Below are 16,835 nucleotides of genomic sequence, written 5' to 3'. Positions count from 1 at the left end.
CTGGGATTTAGAATAGCCAACCCCTCTCTCGAAGTAGGAGACTGGAACCCGCTAGTCGCTGGGAATTTGAACCCACTAACTGGGATTTTCTATCTAAGCCGCTTGCTGGAAGGAGTTTGCGCCCGATAACACCACTGGGACTTGAACCCTGAAAAGGGATTTTTCTTCCCCCGACATGACGGTCCACCTTCACTGTCAGTATCCCTAAGTCCCCAGAACACTGACTCAGAATGGTGCCATGTGAGGAGGTACAGTCTCACCCTTCAGGCTGGCGGATTGACCTGCTGGACCACTGTCATAGTCAACCCCGTCCGGCACAACGGCAAAGCGACAAACCGTGGCCTTCTTTCTCTTTTAACAAGAGAGTGGAGCGACAACAGGGAACTAGCGGGAAGAGACTGCAGTCTATCCTCGATTGAGGACGAATAAGAAGATAAGTATTAGGGAAGATAAGTATTAGGAAAGATAAGAGTAAGAAGAAAACAGAACGCCCAAAGAACAATAAGAAAGAACAATAAGAAAGAACAATAAGAAAGAACAATAAGAAAGAACAATAAGAAAAGGAGGAAAGCAGAACGCCCAAAGAACAACACGAATAGAAGGAAAGCAGAACGCCCAAAGAACAATATGAAAGAACAATATGAAAGAACAATAAGAAAGAGAGCACAGAGAGAAACAGTAGGAGTAGGAGAAGAAAGAAGAAGACGGGGCAGGCGAAGGGGATTTAAAGAAAAGGAAACTCGACAAGGGGTGAGTCACCTCCATCATGCTTGATGTGTCTCTGATGTCTTTCTGACAGTTGGGAGTCATCCCAGAGTATTAATAGTAGTTGCCGGGATGCCATCCATGACTTGATGCCAGCGAACCATGGATTCACTCTACCTTCTGGTTCCACCACGGAAAGGCACGCCCAGCCAGCAGATCATCCGCCGTTACATCATGACCTCGACTCGGCAATACCTAGTCCTCATACGACAGAAACCCAGTCCTTGACTCATCCTCGAAGTCCTCCATCATCAGCATGATGCAGACCCTCGTCCGTTTCAGCGCGGCCGCCCTGCTGGTCTTCATGGTGCTTTGGATCGAGACACAACTGAGTCAAGTGAGCACAATCCGGCCACATGGGGAGCTAATCCCAGAGATAGACCCCGCGCATCATGACTTCAAAGCAGGCAGGCCTACAGAACCTATTCAACGGGAGAGTCACCCACATCCAGATCTCTCACTCGCTCCGTCTCCCTCGCCCTCCTTCACCAGAAAGAAACGCCCGTCGATATCGGATCTCGTCCCCTCCTCCCAGAAAGACACCACATCCTCCCAATGGACCATTGACAGCATGCTGGACACGACGCAAAAACGCATCGATGGCGTCATCGTGGTTGGCAGACTCAAATTTGAAAGACCAGACTGGCTTCGTTACGAGCTGCCTGAGTAAGTCTTGCATTCCACAACCACTACTCACCGTTGATGAACACCAGCTGGCGTCACGCAATCTACACCCGCGATGACCGACGTCACCCACTCAGTATCCCCAAGAACAAAGGCAAGGCCGGCACCGTCTACCTCCAATACATCATCGACCACTACAACCACCTCCCCGCGACAATCGTCTTCCTGCACAATCACCGCAAGCCGGGCCACACCGAGTTCCACGACTACGGAAACATCGCCGCTGTCAACTTTCTTCGACAGGATTTTGTGCAGAAAAATGGTTTCGCCAATCTCCGCTGTACTACTGGGAGTACATCGGATGTGCAGTGCGGGGAAATGATTCATCCGGTGCCCCGGGAGGGCGTACAGTTGACGCCTATTGAACGAGAGTTTCCGATGGTCTGGGAGAGGTTCTTCAATAATACTGATGTTCCGGAGACGATTGCGACGCCGTATTGCGGGCAATTCGCGGTGTCGAAAGACCAAGTGCGAAAGCGCACCCGGGAGGAGTATAGAAGGTATCAGCAGTGGGCGATGGAGTCGGGGTTGTCGGATGAGGAGATCGAACAACTGATGGGGTCTCTGTGGCATGTCATCTTTGGGAAGGAGGCTGTGTAGTAAGTTCATTCTTTGCTCTGTATTGGATAGTGCTGATCTGGCTTCTAGTTGTCCTGATACGGCGCAGTGTTTTCAGGATGTATATGGGTTGTGAAGAGCATGAGGGAAACTACTATATATTCGATCGCAGTGCAGAGCTCAAAAGATCTAGAGCCATTATCCAGTATCAGAGAGCCGTGCCGTATAGCTAGTCGCTAAGATTAGATAAATGTAGCTAATTTGCTAAACCACAAGACAGAATGTCTATACCTCCGCAAAGCGCAGGAAACAAAAAGGGTATAGATTGGCTGTCGCTATTATCGCCCAAGGCGGCCGACGCCCGGCGCGACATGACGTGCGTGACCCACGCAAATTTCCGAACAGCTTCAACCTCGACTTCCGCGCTCCTCTCCTCCGCTTCCAACCACCGAACCACGACCCAAGCACCGGGTCTGATACCACGCGACTTCATCACCTCATATAACCTCAAACAATTACCACCCGCACCCGCACATTGACATTGACATCCCCATCTACCGCACCCCCAACCCCAACCCGCAGCTCCAGCTGCCCACCTCCCTCCCTCTCTCCCTCAGCACCACAGCACAGCACAGCACCACCAACCCACCAAAATGTCCACACACTACAACACCGAACCCACCGCCACCGCCTCCGCAACCCTCCACACCACCCTAGGACCCTTGCACATCGCACTCTTCGCCAACCAAACGCCTCTCACATGCCGCAACTTCCTCCAACACATCAGCGACAACTACTACACAGGGACCATCTTCCATCGCATCATCCCCAACTTCATTCTCCAGGGTGGCGATCCCACCGGCACCGGGTCAGGGGGAACCTCTATCTACGAAGACCCATTATTCGAATACGACGCGACAGCGCGCGATCCGAACGAGAAAGTAGTCCTGCGCGATGAGCTCCACAGTCGGTTACGGTTCAATCGGCGCGGATTGGTGGGGATGGCCAAGTCCGAGGACGGGACGTATGGGAGTCAATTCTTCATTACGTTGGGGGATGTGAGTCGGGAGTTGAATGGGCAGTGTACGCTTTTTGGGAGGATTGAGGGTGAGAGTATTTATAATGTGTTGAAGATTGCGGAGGGGGAGGTGGTTGAGGGGACGGAGAGGCCGGTGTATCCGATTCGGGTGACGGGGGGGAGATTGGGGAGTTGGGGCCGTTGGAGGGGAGGATTGTGAAGAGGGATGTTACGGCTAGGGCTGTGGGTGGTGGTGGTGGTGAGGAGGGGAAGGGGAAGAAGGGGCGCAGACGGGGAAGAAGAAGGGGAAGAAGGGTGGGAAGACGTTGTTGAGTTTTGGGGATGATGAGGAAGGTGAGGAGATGCCGGTTAGGGCTGCGAAGCCGAAATATAATGCTGCGTTGGTGACGGATACGGGGGCTGGGATTGGGAATGGGGTTGGGGATGATGCGCCGGTTGAGAAGAAGCCGAAGAAAAAGGAAGTCAGGAAGACATCGCCTCCACGCAGACGCTCGCCTACACCTCCACCTGTTGTCGATCGACCCAAGAGTCCCGACCCGGCCATGCAACTCCCTCTCCCTGACCCGGAATCCCCAGAACGGCCCCCCTCCCCGCAACCTACGCAAAAGTCACGACTTGACCGCACCAATGCCGAGATCGAATCCCTCAAGGCCTCGATGCGTCGAACCGTCGCCACGGAGACAGAAACCGGAGGGAAGAAATCCGCCCTGAAAGCCATGATCCCTCAGACAGCCATTCGCGGCCGGAAACGTCCCGCCCCGGGGACATCAGCCAGCAGCAGCGCCACAAACGGAATAACAGGATTCTCCAGCAGCTCTAGCGACAACGCCGCACTGAAGATGTTCAACGCATTCAAAGCGAAACTCGAAGGCGCAGACGCCAACCCCGCCCCTAAACCCACCACCACCACCACTACCACAAAAGAGACCCCCCAACGGGAAGACGACAACGAAGACGAAGAATCCCAACTCTGCGACCTCCACTTCATCGCAAATTGCCAATCATGCAAATCCTGGTCCGACAACACGGCCGACACAGCCGGCGAAGGTCCAGCCGATGATACAGACCTGGGGTGGTTGACGCATCAGCTCCACTTCGGAAAGGATACATTGGGCAAGGACCTAAAATGGAAGAAAGAGCACCCAGATGACCTGGACAGTCTGATGGTGATTGATCCTCGAGAGAAGGAGAGGGAGATTGTTGCGTCTGGGTCTGGGTCTGGGTCTGGGTCCGGGTCCGGGAAACGCAGAGGACTCGAACGGGACCGCGAACGTGATAGGAAGAGAGGCCGGGTGGGTGATTTGGAGTGGGAGAGGAGTCGTCGGTGAGATCGGTCCTTTCCATCTATCTATCTATCCATATACGAAGGCAGTACATTCCCACCATATAGCTACCATACTATACCATACTACTAGAAACGATCAAATAGATCGACACCAAAGAGATATGAACAGATAAGTAGTTGTCACAGCTAAATCAACACTAAAAATAAGATGAATAGATAATTTTTCTATAGACGAAGAACTTCGAACTAGACCCCCTCCCTCCTCCCAACAGCTCAAAACATAAAAGAATACAATACGCGAATGAAATGAAAGGAGCAGAATAAAGAATAACTAAATTTCCGTGACTCGCATATTAACAAACTACCGCTGTCATTAGAATCGTGCTATATATCTGTAGAGGGGGAATGATGTGATGTAATGTTCAGGGGGAAGAGGGAGAAAGGGTCTAAAGGGTGATTGCTTTTGCTTTTGGGGGGGGCAAGTCAGTCATGGTAGGTAAATCGATCAGATAACTCAAATCAGAGGGTCGTTTTTGAAAGGAAAGGGAGGTGTTGGGACAACTAATGCACCTCCCATGTACCTGATGAGCCGACGAGCTAGGTAACAGCCCATGAAAAGGCAAAGGCAAGGCACAGATAAGACGAAATTTATGCTTTTATTCGTATTCGTAAATCCCACGTGGGCTGATTATATTGCCCTCCGCGGCCGCCCCGCCCCGTTAGTATGTAGTATAGCCGTGAGCTGTCAAGATTCACGCCTTCTTGCGCCGCTTCACGCCGCCGTTGCCCTTGCCGCCCTGGGAATCGTTAGCTTCGGCCCCGCCATACTGCAGAGCGTCGTCCACCGTGTTGGCCGGGCTGGTGGACTCGCTGTCCGGGAGGGCCTCGATTCGACTGGAGTCGTGGCCGATGGGCAGCGGCGCATCCGCGCCGACTCCAGAGCCGATCGCGTTGCCCCCGTAGCCAGTCCCGTCGAAGGCGCCGTAGAAGCCCGTGTTCGACGGTTGTGTGTTGGTTTGGCCAAAGAGATCGCCGTCGGCGGGAATATGGTCAAAGTCAAATAGCTCGTTGGCATCCTTGATGACGCCATCCTCGGCACCCGTCGTGACTGTCGGGTCGGCCGAGGTCGTGACGGGCACCGAGTTGGACGAGTCGCCAAAATCTAAGCTAGCTTTATTATTCTCGAGGTCACCAATGTCCGTGAAATAGTCGTTATTGAAGATCTGATCAAGGTCTAGTGGGGGAGGGGGGACGCTGCCATCAGCGCTAATGCCAGGGATGTTGCCCGTTGGGCTCAATGGTTGCAGCAGGTTGGTTAGATTTTGTACGGAACGGTCTTGCTCGGCTTGCATCTTCACCAGGTTGTCGATCTCCGCGCGCGTGTTGGCCAGCCGCCCCGAGTAGTTGTGAGGCATCGGCGGCGGCGTGGGCGTCATCAGGGCGCTGTTCTGAGACACAGGCGTGTTGGCACCGCCATGGTTGCTTTCGTTGGCCATCAGCCGGAGCATATCGGCACGCTGGTTGGGCGTGAGCGGCGAATTCCCGCCCGACGTCTCAAGCGAGGACAGTACATTGGGGAAGTCGGCAAAGGTGGTGGGCATCCCGTTGCGAGCATTGGTGTTCTGAATCACCGACATGATGTCGCGCTGGGGATACTGTTGGTTCGCCGGCGCCGCTTCCTTCTGTCGCGGGCTGGTGTCGAACACTTCCTCCACATGGCCCGGCTGCGTCACACTCGGTTGCCTACCATGGCCACGCGATTGCGAGCGGTCATACGCAGTGGCTGCCGGTGACAATGTCGTCGCGCGACTCTGCCGGTCCGGCCCTGGAGGGGCTTTCAGTAACAGCGGCTGTTTCTTTATCGACCGTTGTCCCCCAGGGCTATTCAGGTTGGACGCACCCAAGGCGCTCAGCGTGTAGTCATCCATGTCGACCACGTTTCCTTGGTCCTGGGAGATGGCGCCAGCGAACGAGTTGGCCAGGTTTTGCGGTCCCTCCTGTCCCTGTAGGCTGCGATTGTAGACAGTCGCCAAGAAGGTGAGGATCGCATTGATGGAGTTCTCATGCCGCGTGTGCTGCTCCTGGAAATTGGCGGCCTGCGCATAGAGTTGCTCGTGTTCTCGTCGTAGCTTGCTGATGGTGTTGGAGATGATCTGCTGTTGCTGGCGAATGGCTTGCAACTCGCGATACACGCCTGCTAGTTGATCCTTGGGCATCACGCTTCCTGTGATCAGGGACAACTGGCGGTTGCGCGCACGGTCATCTCGCGATGGCACGCCATCATCGCCGTAATCATCGTTGTCCTGGTCATCCACATCCTCAGTCTTCACGCGCACATTACCCTTCCCAGACTTGCTACCCTGCCCGGCCGTGTTCTTGGGCTTTTGGATCAGCCACAGCAAGTCAGGATGGCCGCGTTTGAAGTAGGGATTGGCGTATTCACTTGGGCTCTTGTTCTTGCGCTCGCTGGCACGCATCGAGTTGTCCGAGAGTCCGACCTTCTTATGAAAGCCGTACATGTTCAGCTGGCGTACAAAAGAAGCATAGTTGTTGTGTTTGAACAGCTCCGGGATGAGCGTCTTTGCAAATTCGTCTTCATCCATGACGATGAAGGAATTTCCATCATCGGACCATCGGATCAGCTCGGTGTTCTTCGACTCATCTAGAAAGCTAAACTGCAGTCAGTCATCATCCGTCACACGCGCCGTCGGTGAACTTACCTGCTCAGCTTTTGTACAAATGGAGGGATCTGTTTCCGTTTGGCCTGCGCCTCTCTCTTCGCAACAATTGCGCGCTTGTAGAGGTCCTCTAGACTCTCCCCCCACCCCCCGGACTCCCCATTTCCACTACCGTGGTCGGAAAACGACGGGGTCTGTTCATATCCGCGACCGCGGTTCACCAGTTGAGTTGGGGTCTGTCGACGCGCGAGCTGCCCGGGGGCAGTGACTGTGGAAGCAGGGACATCCGGGCTGGAGGTGTAAGCCGCGGCACTGTAAGGGTTGGTATCAGCGAAGGAGGGGCTGGACACGTTGGAGGAAGAATTCTGGCCCCATTGCAGAAACTGGTCGTTGGACAACTGATTGCCCGGATTCTGAGGGTAGTTCGAGAGCGGCCCCAGTTGCGGATGGACGATGGGGGATGTGCCAGGCGCCGGTCTCTTGCGGGTGATTCCTTGAGGACTCATCACAGGCGACAGGTCCTACGGTCGGTCAAGAGCTGAAGCGTTCTAGGAGCGCCTGACTCGGCGAGCTCTAAGGTCTAGCGGGGTGGCCTAGGATGGAGGAAAGACAAAAGTTCGGATACTGGGTGAGGGATGAGAGGCAGCAGTTGGCCGGTCGGGCAATGGCGGGGTGAGCGGGAGCCTTAGTTGGCACGGGCTATCCGGGAAATGGCAGGGAAACTCGTCATCAACGTCGGGGTCGTCCAGAATTCGAGGGTAGGATCACGGTGGGAACAAGCAACACTCGCGCGGACAGACGGGTGGATGGATAGAGCGCAGTGTCACTGGCGGAGACGCGACGGGCGCCGCCGCAGACGCTAGACGTTGTAGTAGGAATTCAAACGCGAGGCGGGCGAGGCAACCAGCGGGCACGACAAATTTATACCGATCCCAGAGGGTGTGTTGGAGTCAAGTGCAGTCCTTGAGATAGAGGGTCGCCGAAATTGAGGCTGACAATCCAAGGCGACAGCCTATACAGAAAGGCTGGGCGGATGGTGGGTTTTAGATCAGCCGGGCGGGCGCAACAAAGGCAGGGCACAGAACGCGAGACAAAGCGTTCCACCACGGAGGTTGAAGAAGAGAATTAATCACGGCGACAGGAACGGGATGGGCCGATGGGGACTGGCCTAGATCAGGACGGCACGCGCTTGGTGGATAAGGACAGAAAACGCCGTCTGGTCGCCGCCAGCAAACTCGGGGGCTCGAGATGCTTGGCGGGCGGTGATGAGCTCAGGCAACGGCGCCCTCTTCTGATTGGCCAATGCGCTGACTCAGCTGGTGGCACGTGCTGCGCTTTCTCCTCAATATTTACTCCGTACTTGGCAGCAGTTGTACGTCCAAGGCCTCAAGGAATAAAGCCTCGATTCACGTTGGGTGCAAACTCACTCGCTTGCTTACAGTGAACGAAACAGCCAATGCACCGAAACCCCCGCCGTTGACCGCTACAATTAAGTCCGCCGGCGGAGTCTACATCCTACTAATTAATTTTTGGCACGGAAAGCTCCCCACTATCCCATTGTCCAATCACCGCCCATCAATCTTTGCGGCCTCGATTTGATCCGTCTTCAACTGTGTTGATCCAGAGTTTGTTTCACTTCCAGAGGCTTCAAGGTGCTTCTATCGATTTCTGCTGCTTCAAATTTTTACATTCACCGGAACCATGTACTGGACCAAGCCAGGCACTGCTGTACAAGGTGACTGAGAGAGAAAACATCCAACCTGTTGGAAAGGCAGGATCGCAAATCACGCCTCATGGTCTCCAGTCAATTGCTGGAATCGTCCCAGGATCCTCTGCCATAGTTCTGGCTGGTCCTCCGTAAATTGTTCAATCTTCTGCAGCGCAGCCAGGTCCGCCTCCATATGAGGCCGCTTGGTCGTGCCGTCCAGCACTGTGGTATATCCTAAGCCTAGAACAAGACAGTATAAAGCTGCGGCCGGCGAGATGTCTGCTTCATGAGCGAGAAGCTGAACGACATTTGAGCGCACCAATTCGGGGTTGGCCGACAGCGTCCAGAAGCTTTGGTAGATGATCTGATTCTCCCGGCAGAAAGCCCGCAAGGGCACATCGTATTCTGTGTCGGCATAGAATCGGTTCTGCACCACGGCGGGCTTCACTGTTGCATGGGAGAATAGCTCCTCGAGGATGGACAGACTGGTGTTGGATATTCCCAAGTTGCGGATCTGATGGGGCACATACGTCTCAAAAGTCGACCAGGCCTCCAGCGTCTGGGACATCGTCGGTAGCGGGGAATGCAGAATGAGCATGTCGATATATGCATCATTTGTACTGTCAGGCGTATCGGACGGCCGGAGATTATGCAGCGATGACCTGATGGATGCATGGACCTGCTCGGTCACCGAGGCCTTGGGGTCATATGGCATATCATCCGGGCTCTGGCCATTGACGGACGTAAATTTGGTTTGGACCTGGCATGCGTTAGCATCAGGCAGACACGAGTATGCATGGCTTTCTAATATTAGATCCGCCTACATGGAGATCTTCGCGTCGGACGTAACCGTCCTGGAGGGCCCTGCGTATGCCTCCTCCGACCAAGTCTTCCCGGTAGTGCTTGGGTTGGGCTGCGGTGTCAACGGCGCGGAAGCCAGCGCCGAGAGCCTGATGCACCAAATCGGCGGACTGATCTTTCTTCCAAGCCGTGCCGTAGATGAGTGTGGGGATGATGGCGGGGGGCGCGTTCTGCACGGGACGAAGAACATGACTCTCCCAGGACAGTTTGCTCATTGCAGCGCGGGCCATGATGAAGCGGGGATTCAATCTCAACGAATTGGAGGGTGGCAGATCGATTCCCGAGATGCTAGTGATGTCTGTGATGTCTGTGATGTCTGCGATGTCTGCGATGTCTGCTCGGAGATGGAACGCAGCGGATGCTTCCGACCGATCCAAGGGCGCGGGCACCTGACCTCACCATGACCTAACATTTCCAGCAGGTATTATGGCTTCTAGTTTCGATAGTATGGCGATGGTAGTGACCTGCAGAGTTGGTGGCAGACTTATTCCAAAGTACAGGCAGCATCGTTCTCGAACTGTTAACTGGCAGATGCAGTGTAGTTTGGATAACCTGTGTCAGAACTACTACTATATATAGCGGGGAGGCTGTGCAATGCAGCCGTCGGAGAATCTGCCGAGGTGGAGTAGTGCCTGATACTCTTCAAAACTGCACCACCCCATGCAGTGTAGCACCACCTGATAGCCATTGCAACGGAGTAAGTTCATCTCATCCTGTTCCTCAATTCAGAAAAGCCACATATGCAAGTGTCACAGATGACATCATAACCTTATCCCCGGACTGCGCATCACCAACCAGCCCGACGAACAATCATCCGACACAACATGCAACCGGTTCCCTTGAATCTAATCAAGTCCTGGAGTCCAGATGCGACCCACAGCCAGGTACCCAAATCCCCAGCGGACCACGGGTCCCCCACCGTGGCGGTGAGCAGATACTAATCTATACAACCCCCTCTTGCTGGGACGTCTTTCATTCAACATTCACAGCATTCAAGTCCAGGCAGCTTCTTTCCCATCCTTCAGATTGGTGCCTTTTGGAGTTGATCAGGGTCTTTCGCAGCTTGTCATTCGACTTGCAGGCTAGAGTCTGTTTGTCGACAACATTCTCCAAGCAGTCAATCTTTCTCTAGGATAGACAGACTCGATATCGAGACATCAGTATGCAACCTCCCCTTCTAGTTTGGGAAATTTCGTCCGAATATACACCTGCATCCTTGCCTAATATCTACTTTCTTTCTTCTCAATCCAGCAAGCAAATATAGAGCAGTACCACCGAGAACAAGATATAAATAAGAACATAACCCCATCCATCCCATCCATCCCATCCCATCACACAAAAAACCAAACCAAACACAACCACTAACTTCTCTACTTCTTGGTCCTCAACACCAATCACAATGCACTTCCCCATCCCCCTCACCCTCCTCACCATCACCACCATAACCACCCTCCTCCACCCCACCTCCGCCTCCACCTCCACCTCCAACCTTGAACTCACCCCATCCGACATCCCCACCCCCTGCTGGGCCGTCTGCGGCGAAGCAGTCAGCATAACCGAAAGCTGCTACCACCAATTCCACCACCTATCTTCCTCCTCCCAGGAACTCTCCTGTATCTGCAAATGGGCCGAAGCACCGACTCTCCTTCCGCTCTGCGAAGCCTGTATCGCCAATAACCGAAGCCAGGATGGTGATGGTGATGTTCATGATAATGGTGCGTACATACCCATCCAAAATCCAACCCACTAACATATTCATGTCACGGTGGGAATAGAAGCCTACACAATCCTAACCTCCTGCTCCCTATCAACCACAACCTGGAACGTCGCGGCCGCAACATCAATCCTAAATGCAGAGAATAATACGGCGAGTGCGACCACCACGGCTAGTCCTTCGGGGGCGGCGGAGAATAGATCGAGTGCGGGGGCGACTTCTACTTCTACTTCTACTTCTACTTCTAGTGGGAGTGGGGGTGGGGGTGGTGCGCAGGCGACTGGGAATGTGGCTGCTGGGATGGGAGGGTCTGGGGTTGGGTTGGTTTCATTGGTGGTTTCGGTGGGGGTGGGGATGGGGGTTGTGGGGTTGGTGTAGAGGGGATTGTATTGTTTGTGGGTTGGTGAGGGTACAGGGGTAGTGGTTTGGGACTGGTGGGTTTGGTATAGCCGGGGTTTCTGGGAGGTGGGGTGAGGGGTGGTTTTATAGATACTATTCGTTCGTTAATGATGGGGATATGGTTGTGATATGTTTGGTTATGAGGTATGGCTCTCTGTTTCTATAAAAACAGTTCTACTTACATACAAGTAAGGGATTGTCTTTGACATGGGCGGCGTATAAAAAACAGATCTTTATCTGTTCATCTGTTCATGGACAGATAGCAAACATACATAGAACTTGGAAACCGCCACTGAACACAAACAACAAGGTTCTATAGATTTACTCTGAAAACTTATACCTAGACTGTAGTCGGAGCAATCTGGCCCATCAGTCAATGCACCACACCTGCTGACTATCCTTTGGTTCACCACAAGTAGCTTTAAGAAAGTCAGTTTCACCATAGAAAAGTATTTCCCCCTGATCGATGTTTCTCAGGTAATTGATTATGGATGTGTCTGTCTCCTCTGTGCAACTGGCAACGCCCATGTTTCTGGCGTAAATCACCCCCTCATCCTCCTCGATAATGGCCACCAAGACCCCTGGGTCTCTTGTCAACTGCTCACTTGACGACCATGAGACAAAGGCGGCTCTTTGGGCCCCGAAAGCCTGCTTGGGATTTATGGTAATAGGTTTGCCAGGATCTCCGCCATCCTTCTCGCTTAGGAACTGGCAATACTGATGTCTGACACGGTGGTGTTTCCCTGTATTGCTTTTGACAACAATGTCCGCTCCAATCGTGGCATTTGACACAGAGAAAGCAAGTCCATGCAGTTGGACGCGCAAGCCGCGGGGTGTCAGCTTGGCCATAGGCACAGTAAATAGATTATCGAGGACAGAAAACTCAATATATTCGCCAGTTACTGGGTGCACGTTGGAAGGTGAAAGAAGCAGAGTCCGTGGGGCCCATCTTAGTCCCGGTTTATCGAGCTTGTCCCCGTATTTCAACAGTATAGTAATCGGAATCGCATCCAGCATTGCCCAGAACAGCTCCATCCTAGAGGACGCCTCGTTCACTGCTAGTATGGGCCGTAAGTCGAGATTGAGAAGTGCTGCCAGGCAAAGCGCTTCGTCCGCAGCTTGGCTTGTACTTCGAAAAGTCATAGCAGCCATTACTGCGGCAAGAGCATCCTTCCGATTCGAGATAGCTCGGAACCCTCTTAAGGCCTCTGTACTTGACATCGAAACAGGTCCACAGGGTAGTGCTAGCAGTGATATCCAAAGCGTTCTCATAGCGTTTGAACATGGAGTCAAGGTCACAGGTGCCATCCTGAAAACGAAACAACAACATCCGGGCCAGCGCACCCTCTTGATAAGTCCACAATCGACGGTTCCAAGTGGCAGTGAAGATACTCATCATCAGCTCGGCATCGTCGATTTGATAACATGATATGGACATAAGCCAGGAATCCAATACCAGAACTGCACTCGCGTCCTCATAAACCTGTCGCATCAGCTGAAGAGCCGTATACTGTTCCTCCTTTTGATCTGCTGCATCAGGCGGCATGCACAAAGTGTCAAGCCAGAATAGTGTGGTATTCGCGGCTTCCCCTGGAAGATTGCGAACCATGTCACTCAAGCGAAGCAACTGGCATCGTGGAAGTGCATTTCGCTGCACATTCCCCAATCCATCCGACCAGACATGGGATATAGCAATATATGAGACATTACTTTCCATCTCCACAAGGGTAACTCCGGTATCTTCGTTGTCCGCATCAATCGCCATGATGAGCGGGAATTTTCTGCGTCGGAAAATGGCCGTCGGATCTGCCACAATGTCTTCGCATCCGAGACAGCCATCTAAATGCCTTGTCTTGTAGGTGTCATCTGAGAGCTTGAGATGCGGACAGCTGAGCTCATTACATAGTTCATCCTTGGGTAAGGGACTCCCTCCGCTTCCAGTGATATTTATCATTCGATGCTGTCGCCCTGCATTTGGAGATGTCATATTTGCAACAAAAACCAGAGCAGAGCTTGTGAGGTGCTTGGCCATTGGCAAAATAGCAGAAGGGCACCAGCCACGTTGTCGCAAAATCGTCCATATGTCAGGGCTCATGGGGGCCACCCGAGGTGGTAGCCCGCCATTGGAAATATTACTGGGGCCGGAAGGCGTCCATTGTGAACTGACGTTGGAAAAGTCGTATAGTAACGTCGTTGCAAGGGAGTCAAATGGGTCTCTGGGATCAGCAGGTCCTTCTGAGGTAATGAATTGCATCAGGCTCTCCACATCTTCTAACTGCTGTGGGTTATCCCTTTTAACAACCCACGTGCCCGTGAGACGCACTGAGATCGTATCAGCGATTCGCACCGCTACAGCTCCATGAAATGAGTTAGCTCGGCGTGAGGACTTTATACTGTGCAAAGCAATTTTTGGTAACAGCTTTGTTGTAAGTATTGGACGACCGTATTCATCTCTTTTCTCGGACGCAAATGTCGATTTCACATCGATGGGACCGAAACGCACATGGACAAGCCCAAAGTAGAGCCATCTTTGAAGGAAAGCCTTGAATTCAACAGATGGTTTCTCAAAAACCGTCTGCCACTCAGATACTCTCCGAGGGCCCCATCCCTGGCGGTTAGGGTACGTTAGAAAGTCACCCCCATCATAGTTTTCAGTACTGAGCACGGGAATTTCGAATCGCAGCCCAGTCGAATCCTTTGGTAAGATGAGGTGGTCCATCGTAAGTACTTGTGGCTGATGCTTCTGGGCGTAGCGGTGGCGCCTAAGGAGACTTGCAAGGCTGTTTCTGTGAGATAAATGAGAGGCAAAGTTGCCATCTGTTGGTCATCGGGCGGCGGTAGGTAAATAACCCATCCCACCAATACCTTCGTCATATAAGCTTCGAAAAGGTCGACGGCGAGGACTTTGATCACGATCGACAATGCCAGCTCTTGCGGCTGATGTTCATGGAGAAGCGGTGATACGCTGGCTGGGTCCACGAGGCTGACGGAGGGGTAAGGCTGAGCTGGGGCACACACCCATTTGCACCGATCGATGTGGCGCCTAATCCTGGCGCAACGCCGGTGTATATGCCTTTTGGTTGGCAGTATAGAGGTTTCCAAGGGTCTTAAAAAGCGATGTGCCCCCAGACCCAAGAAGGAATATTCTTGCTCAACCCCCAACTTCAGACTCCTCGTTCATTCTTCTAAGATACCCATACAAGCATGATGCTTTCCGCCCTTCGACACTGGGCCCCCTTCCAGATCGATGCACTGGGCCTGGTCACAATGCTAGGGGCCGATGACATCAATCTCACAGTCGGTCGCTTAGTGTATAGCCGCTTCACTGAATACCTTCCGGTCCTCGGAGCGTTCATCATCGCAAACAACGAGATGACCAAACCTATCCCAGGGTTTGTGGCATACAACATCACCGACGGCATCATGGCCACTGATGTGACTGGTTGGTTTTCTCGATGGCTTCTATGCCAGGACTTCACGACGTGCTCTACCACCCTCCGCCTTGTCGTCCAGCCAAAATCAAATTTGGTCAAACGGGATGCGATCGGTCTTTTCATCGGAATTCTGAGCATGGCGCCAGTCATAATCTTTCCCGTCATCATGGGCGACTGGTGGGGATTCGTGAACTCAATGAGCATGCTCATCTCCATCATTGTGCGAAAGGTCATTGTGCATCAGAATCGCACGGCCATCAGCCGCTCCGCATTGCAGGCATATGATACCTCCAGCGAGGCAGTGAAGACCTTCTGGACGCTCCCGACGGGGACGGTGGTGACAATCTACACCCCGCGGGGTGTTCTCACCAACACTCTATTGACGAATCCCCGACCCGGCCATCCTCGACTATACAAGTTGATGAGGGCCATTGGGTGGGTTGGCTTTGGATGTCATGTTATCTCTCTGGGTATGACCACCCTGTTCAATCAGATAGTGACTGTGGCTGTGCTCCTGGTGTCAACAGTCATTGTGGTCCACCGCATTGGAGAGGACGAACACCTAATCGGCGAGAACATCGCCGTCAGTCGACACGACGACCTGGAGGAACAGTTCCGTGCTGCCACATATGCTCGACTAGAGCTCTCCGAGAAGGAAGAACAGTCGATGGTGTTGTGGAATTTGTTCCCGCATGAGTCTAACACGGCTTGGTGGGTGAGGTATCGCGATTGTGTCCAGAGAGGACATGGTGCCTTTAAAGGCTGGGATAGAAAGCTCACGCAGCAATTTACGGAATCAGAGGTGTAGTTTGGTGTTGGTGTTGGTGTTCGATATATATATGTGAGGTTAGCAAGGTCACCATCCAGCGTTTGTTATGACTTATGGCTTATGATATGAGTTATGCGGGATAAACATGTATTGCTCTTTGTTAGTCAGATTGATTATCTGTGTTCAAGCGCAAAATAAACGAGTTATGTCATTATGAAAGCAATGGATAAGATGTCTCAGTTCCACTTGACTTCATACAAGGAAGAGCAACGATCCGAATGCCAGAGCCACAACTACCCACAAATCCGATCTAAACCCAAACCAGCCTAGCCCAGAAACGCAACAACGCGCACGCGTCCTCCCCAAAGGCCACACACCACCAGCAACGCCCGCCGTTGACCGACAGCCCCGACCCAAATGCCACGAACTGTCGTGTCAAAAGCCACCCACGCACAACACAGGCCGCCCCTCCAGTTATCCTCAGCACAAGGCACCAAGCATAAACCAATAAGACAAGCGAGGTGACCCATTCATTCAGTCAAGCCTGGTTGGTCCGAAGAAAAAGAAATTCCTGCCTAGACATGAATGATAATTCCATCGAATTAAAAAACACCCACTGGTTATCTAGTTATCTGCAACATGCAAAGAATCTGCAACCCGGACACAGGGAATTCTGATATTCGGGGCCAACCCTTGCATGATTTCGAGTGCACAAGCCAAGGGGAGGGCGATTTAGGAAATTTGGAAGGGTGGGTAGATAGATAGACTATACTGTAGAAGGGTAGGTTTGTTATTAGTATGATTATTGTTCTACTTATCTCTCTGCTCTGTGTGTGTGTGTGTGTGTCCGACCCATCTTTGAGCTGCAGTTTGAAACTGAAACCTACCTAAGGTTTATAGCTTTCGCCTACTCCGTAGATAAAACAAAACTCAGGATGTTT

The 16,835-nt window shown here is 52.7% G+C and overlaps 6 protein-coding genes across 6 annotated transcripts; 3 read left to right on the top strand and 3 right to left on the bottom strand.

Annotated features, from left to right (window-relative positions):
- Window positions 1-1,021: 1,021 nt before the first annotated feature.
- BO94DRAFT_565885 (DUF3431 domain-containing protein) lies at window positions 1,022-2,244 on the top strand (the record flags this gene model as incomplete). The annotated part of the gene is made up of 3 exons (XM_025614517.1): window positions 1,022-1,431; window positions 1,479-2,048; window positions 2,098-2,244. 3 exons carry the CDS (start codon window positions 1,022-1,024, stop codon window positions 2,141-2,143), a joined length of 1,026 nt encoding a protein of 341 aa, XP_025467836.1. The 3' UTR covers window positions 2,144-2,244.
- Window positions 2,245-2,435: 191 nt separating this feature from the next.
- On the top strand, window positions 2,436-4,539 carry cwc27 (putative peptidyl-prolyl cis-trans isomerase). The gene is made up of 2 exons (XM_025617201.1): window positions 2,436-3,194; window positions 3,316-4,539. The coding sequence occupies exons 1-2, from the start codon at window positions 2,661-2,663 to the stop codon at window positions 4,372-4,374; spliced, it is 1,593 nt and encodes a 530-aa protein (XP_025467835.1). The 5' UTR covers window positions 2,436-2,660; the 3' UTR covers window positions 4,375-4,539.
- Window positions 4,540-5,083: 544 nt separating this feature from the next.
- BO94DRAFT_585516 (heat shock factor family protein) lies at window positions 5,084-7,515 on the bottom strand (the record flags this gene model as incomplete). Its single annotated transcript, XM_025615695.1, has 2 exons — window positions 5,084-7,001; window positions 7,052-7,515. The coding sequence occupies 2 exons, from the start codon at window positions 7,513-7,515 to the stop codon at window positions 5,084-5,086; spliced, it is 2,382 nt and encodes a 793-aa protein (XP_025467834.1).
- An 879-nt stretch (window positions 7,516-8,394) lies between these two features.
- On the bottom strand, window positions 8,395-10,109 carry BO94DRAFT_535062 (putative aldo-keto reductase (AKR)). Its single transcript, XM_025611689.1, has 2 exons — window positions 9,542-10,109; window positions 8,395-9,477 (listed from the first exon to the last, which is right to left on the bottom strand). Exons 1-2 carry the CDS (start codon window positions 9,806-9,808, stop codon window positions 8,794-8,796), a joined length of 951 nt encoding a protein of 316 aa, XP_025467833.1. The 5' UTR covers window positions 9,809-10,109; the 3' UTR covers window positions 8,395-8,793.
- A 2,322-nt stretch (window positions 10,110-12,431) lies between these two features.
- On the bottom strand, window positions 12,432-14,653 carry BO94DRAFT_63427 (uncharacterized protein). The gene has a single exon (XM_025617561.1). It carries the CDS (start codon window positions 14,408-14,410, stop codon window positions 12,728-12,730), a length of 1,683 nt encoding a protein of 560 aa, XP_025467832.1. The 5' UTR covers window positions 14,411-14,653; the 3' UTR covers window positions 12,432-12,727.
- A 149-nt stretch (window positions 14,654-14,802) lies between these two features.
- Window positions 14,803-16,112, top strand: BO94DRAFT_535060 (uncharacterized protein). Its single transcript, XM_025611688.1, has one exon. The coding sequence runs from the start codon at window positions 14,896-14,898 to the stop codon at window positions 15,931-15,933; it is 1,038 nt and encodes a 345-aa protein (XP_025467831.1). The 5' UTR covers window positions 14,803-14,895; the 3' UTR covers window positions 15,934-16,112.
- Window positions 16,113-16,835: the final 723 nt, after the last annotated feature.

This window comes from Aspergillus sclerotioniger, assembly GCF_003184525.1.
Source record: "Aspergillus sclerotioniger CBS 115572 chromosome Unknown BO94scaffold_13, whole genome shotgun sequence".
NCBI classification, from domain to species: domain Eukaryota; kingdom Fungi; phylum Ascomycota; class Eurotiomycetes; order Eurotiales; family Aspergillaceae; genus Aspergillus; species Aspergillus sclerotioniger.
This window is presented reverse-complemented; position numbering and strand designations above follow the sequence as displayed.

Bases quoted from the DNA above. Each gene is read 5' to 3' on its own strand.
- cwc27 (XM_025617201.1), top strand. From the start codon at position 2,661: ATGTCCACACACTACAACACCGAACCCACCGCCACCGCCTCCGCAACC. The intron at 3,195-3,315 runs GTGACGGGGGGG...GAAGGGGCGCAG, and splicing joins GGCCGGTGTATCCGATTCGG to ACGGGGAAGAAGAAGGGGAA.
- BO94DRAFT_535062 (XM_025611689.1), bottom strand. From the start codon at position 9,808: ATGGCCCGCGCTGCAATGAGCAAACTGTCCTGGGAGAGTCATGTTCTT. The intron at 9,478-9,541 runs GTAGGCGGATCT...AACGCATGCCAG, and splicing joins TCCGACGCGAAGATCTCCAT to GTCCAAACCAAATTTACGTC.
- BO94DRAFT_535060 (XM_025611688.1), top strand. From the start codon at position 14,896: ATGATGCTTTCCGCCCTTCGACACTGGGCCCCCTTCCAGATCGATGCA.
- BO94DRAFT_63427 (XM_025617561.1), bottom strand. From the start codon at position 14,410: ATGGACCACCTCATCTTACCAAAGGATTCGACTGGGCTGCGATTCGAA.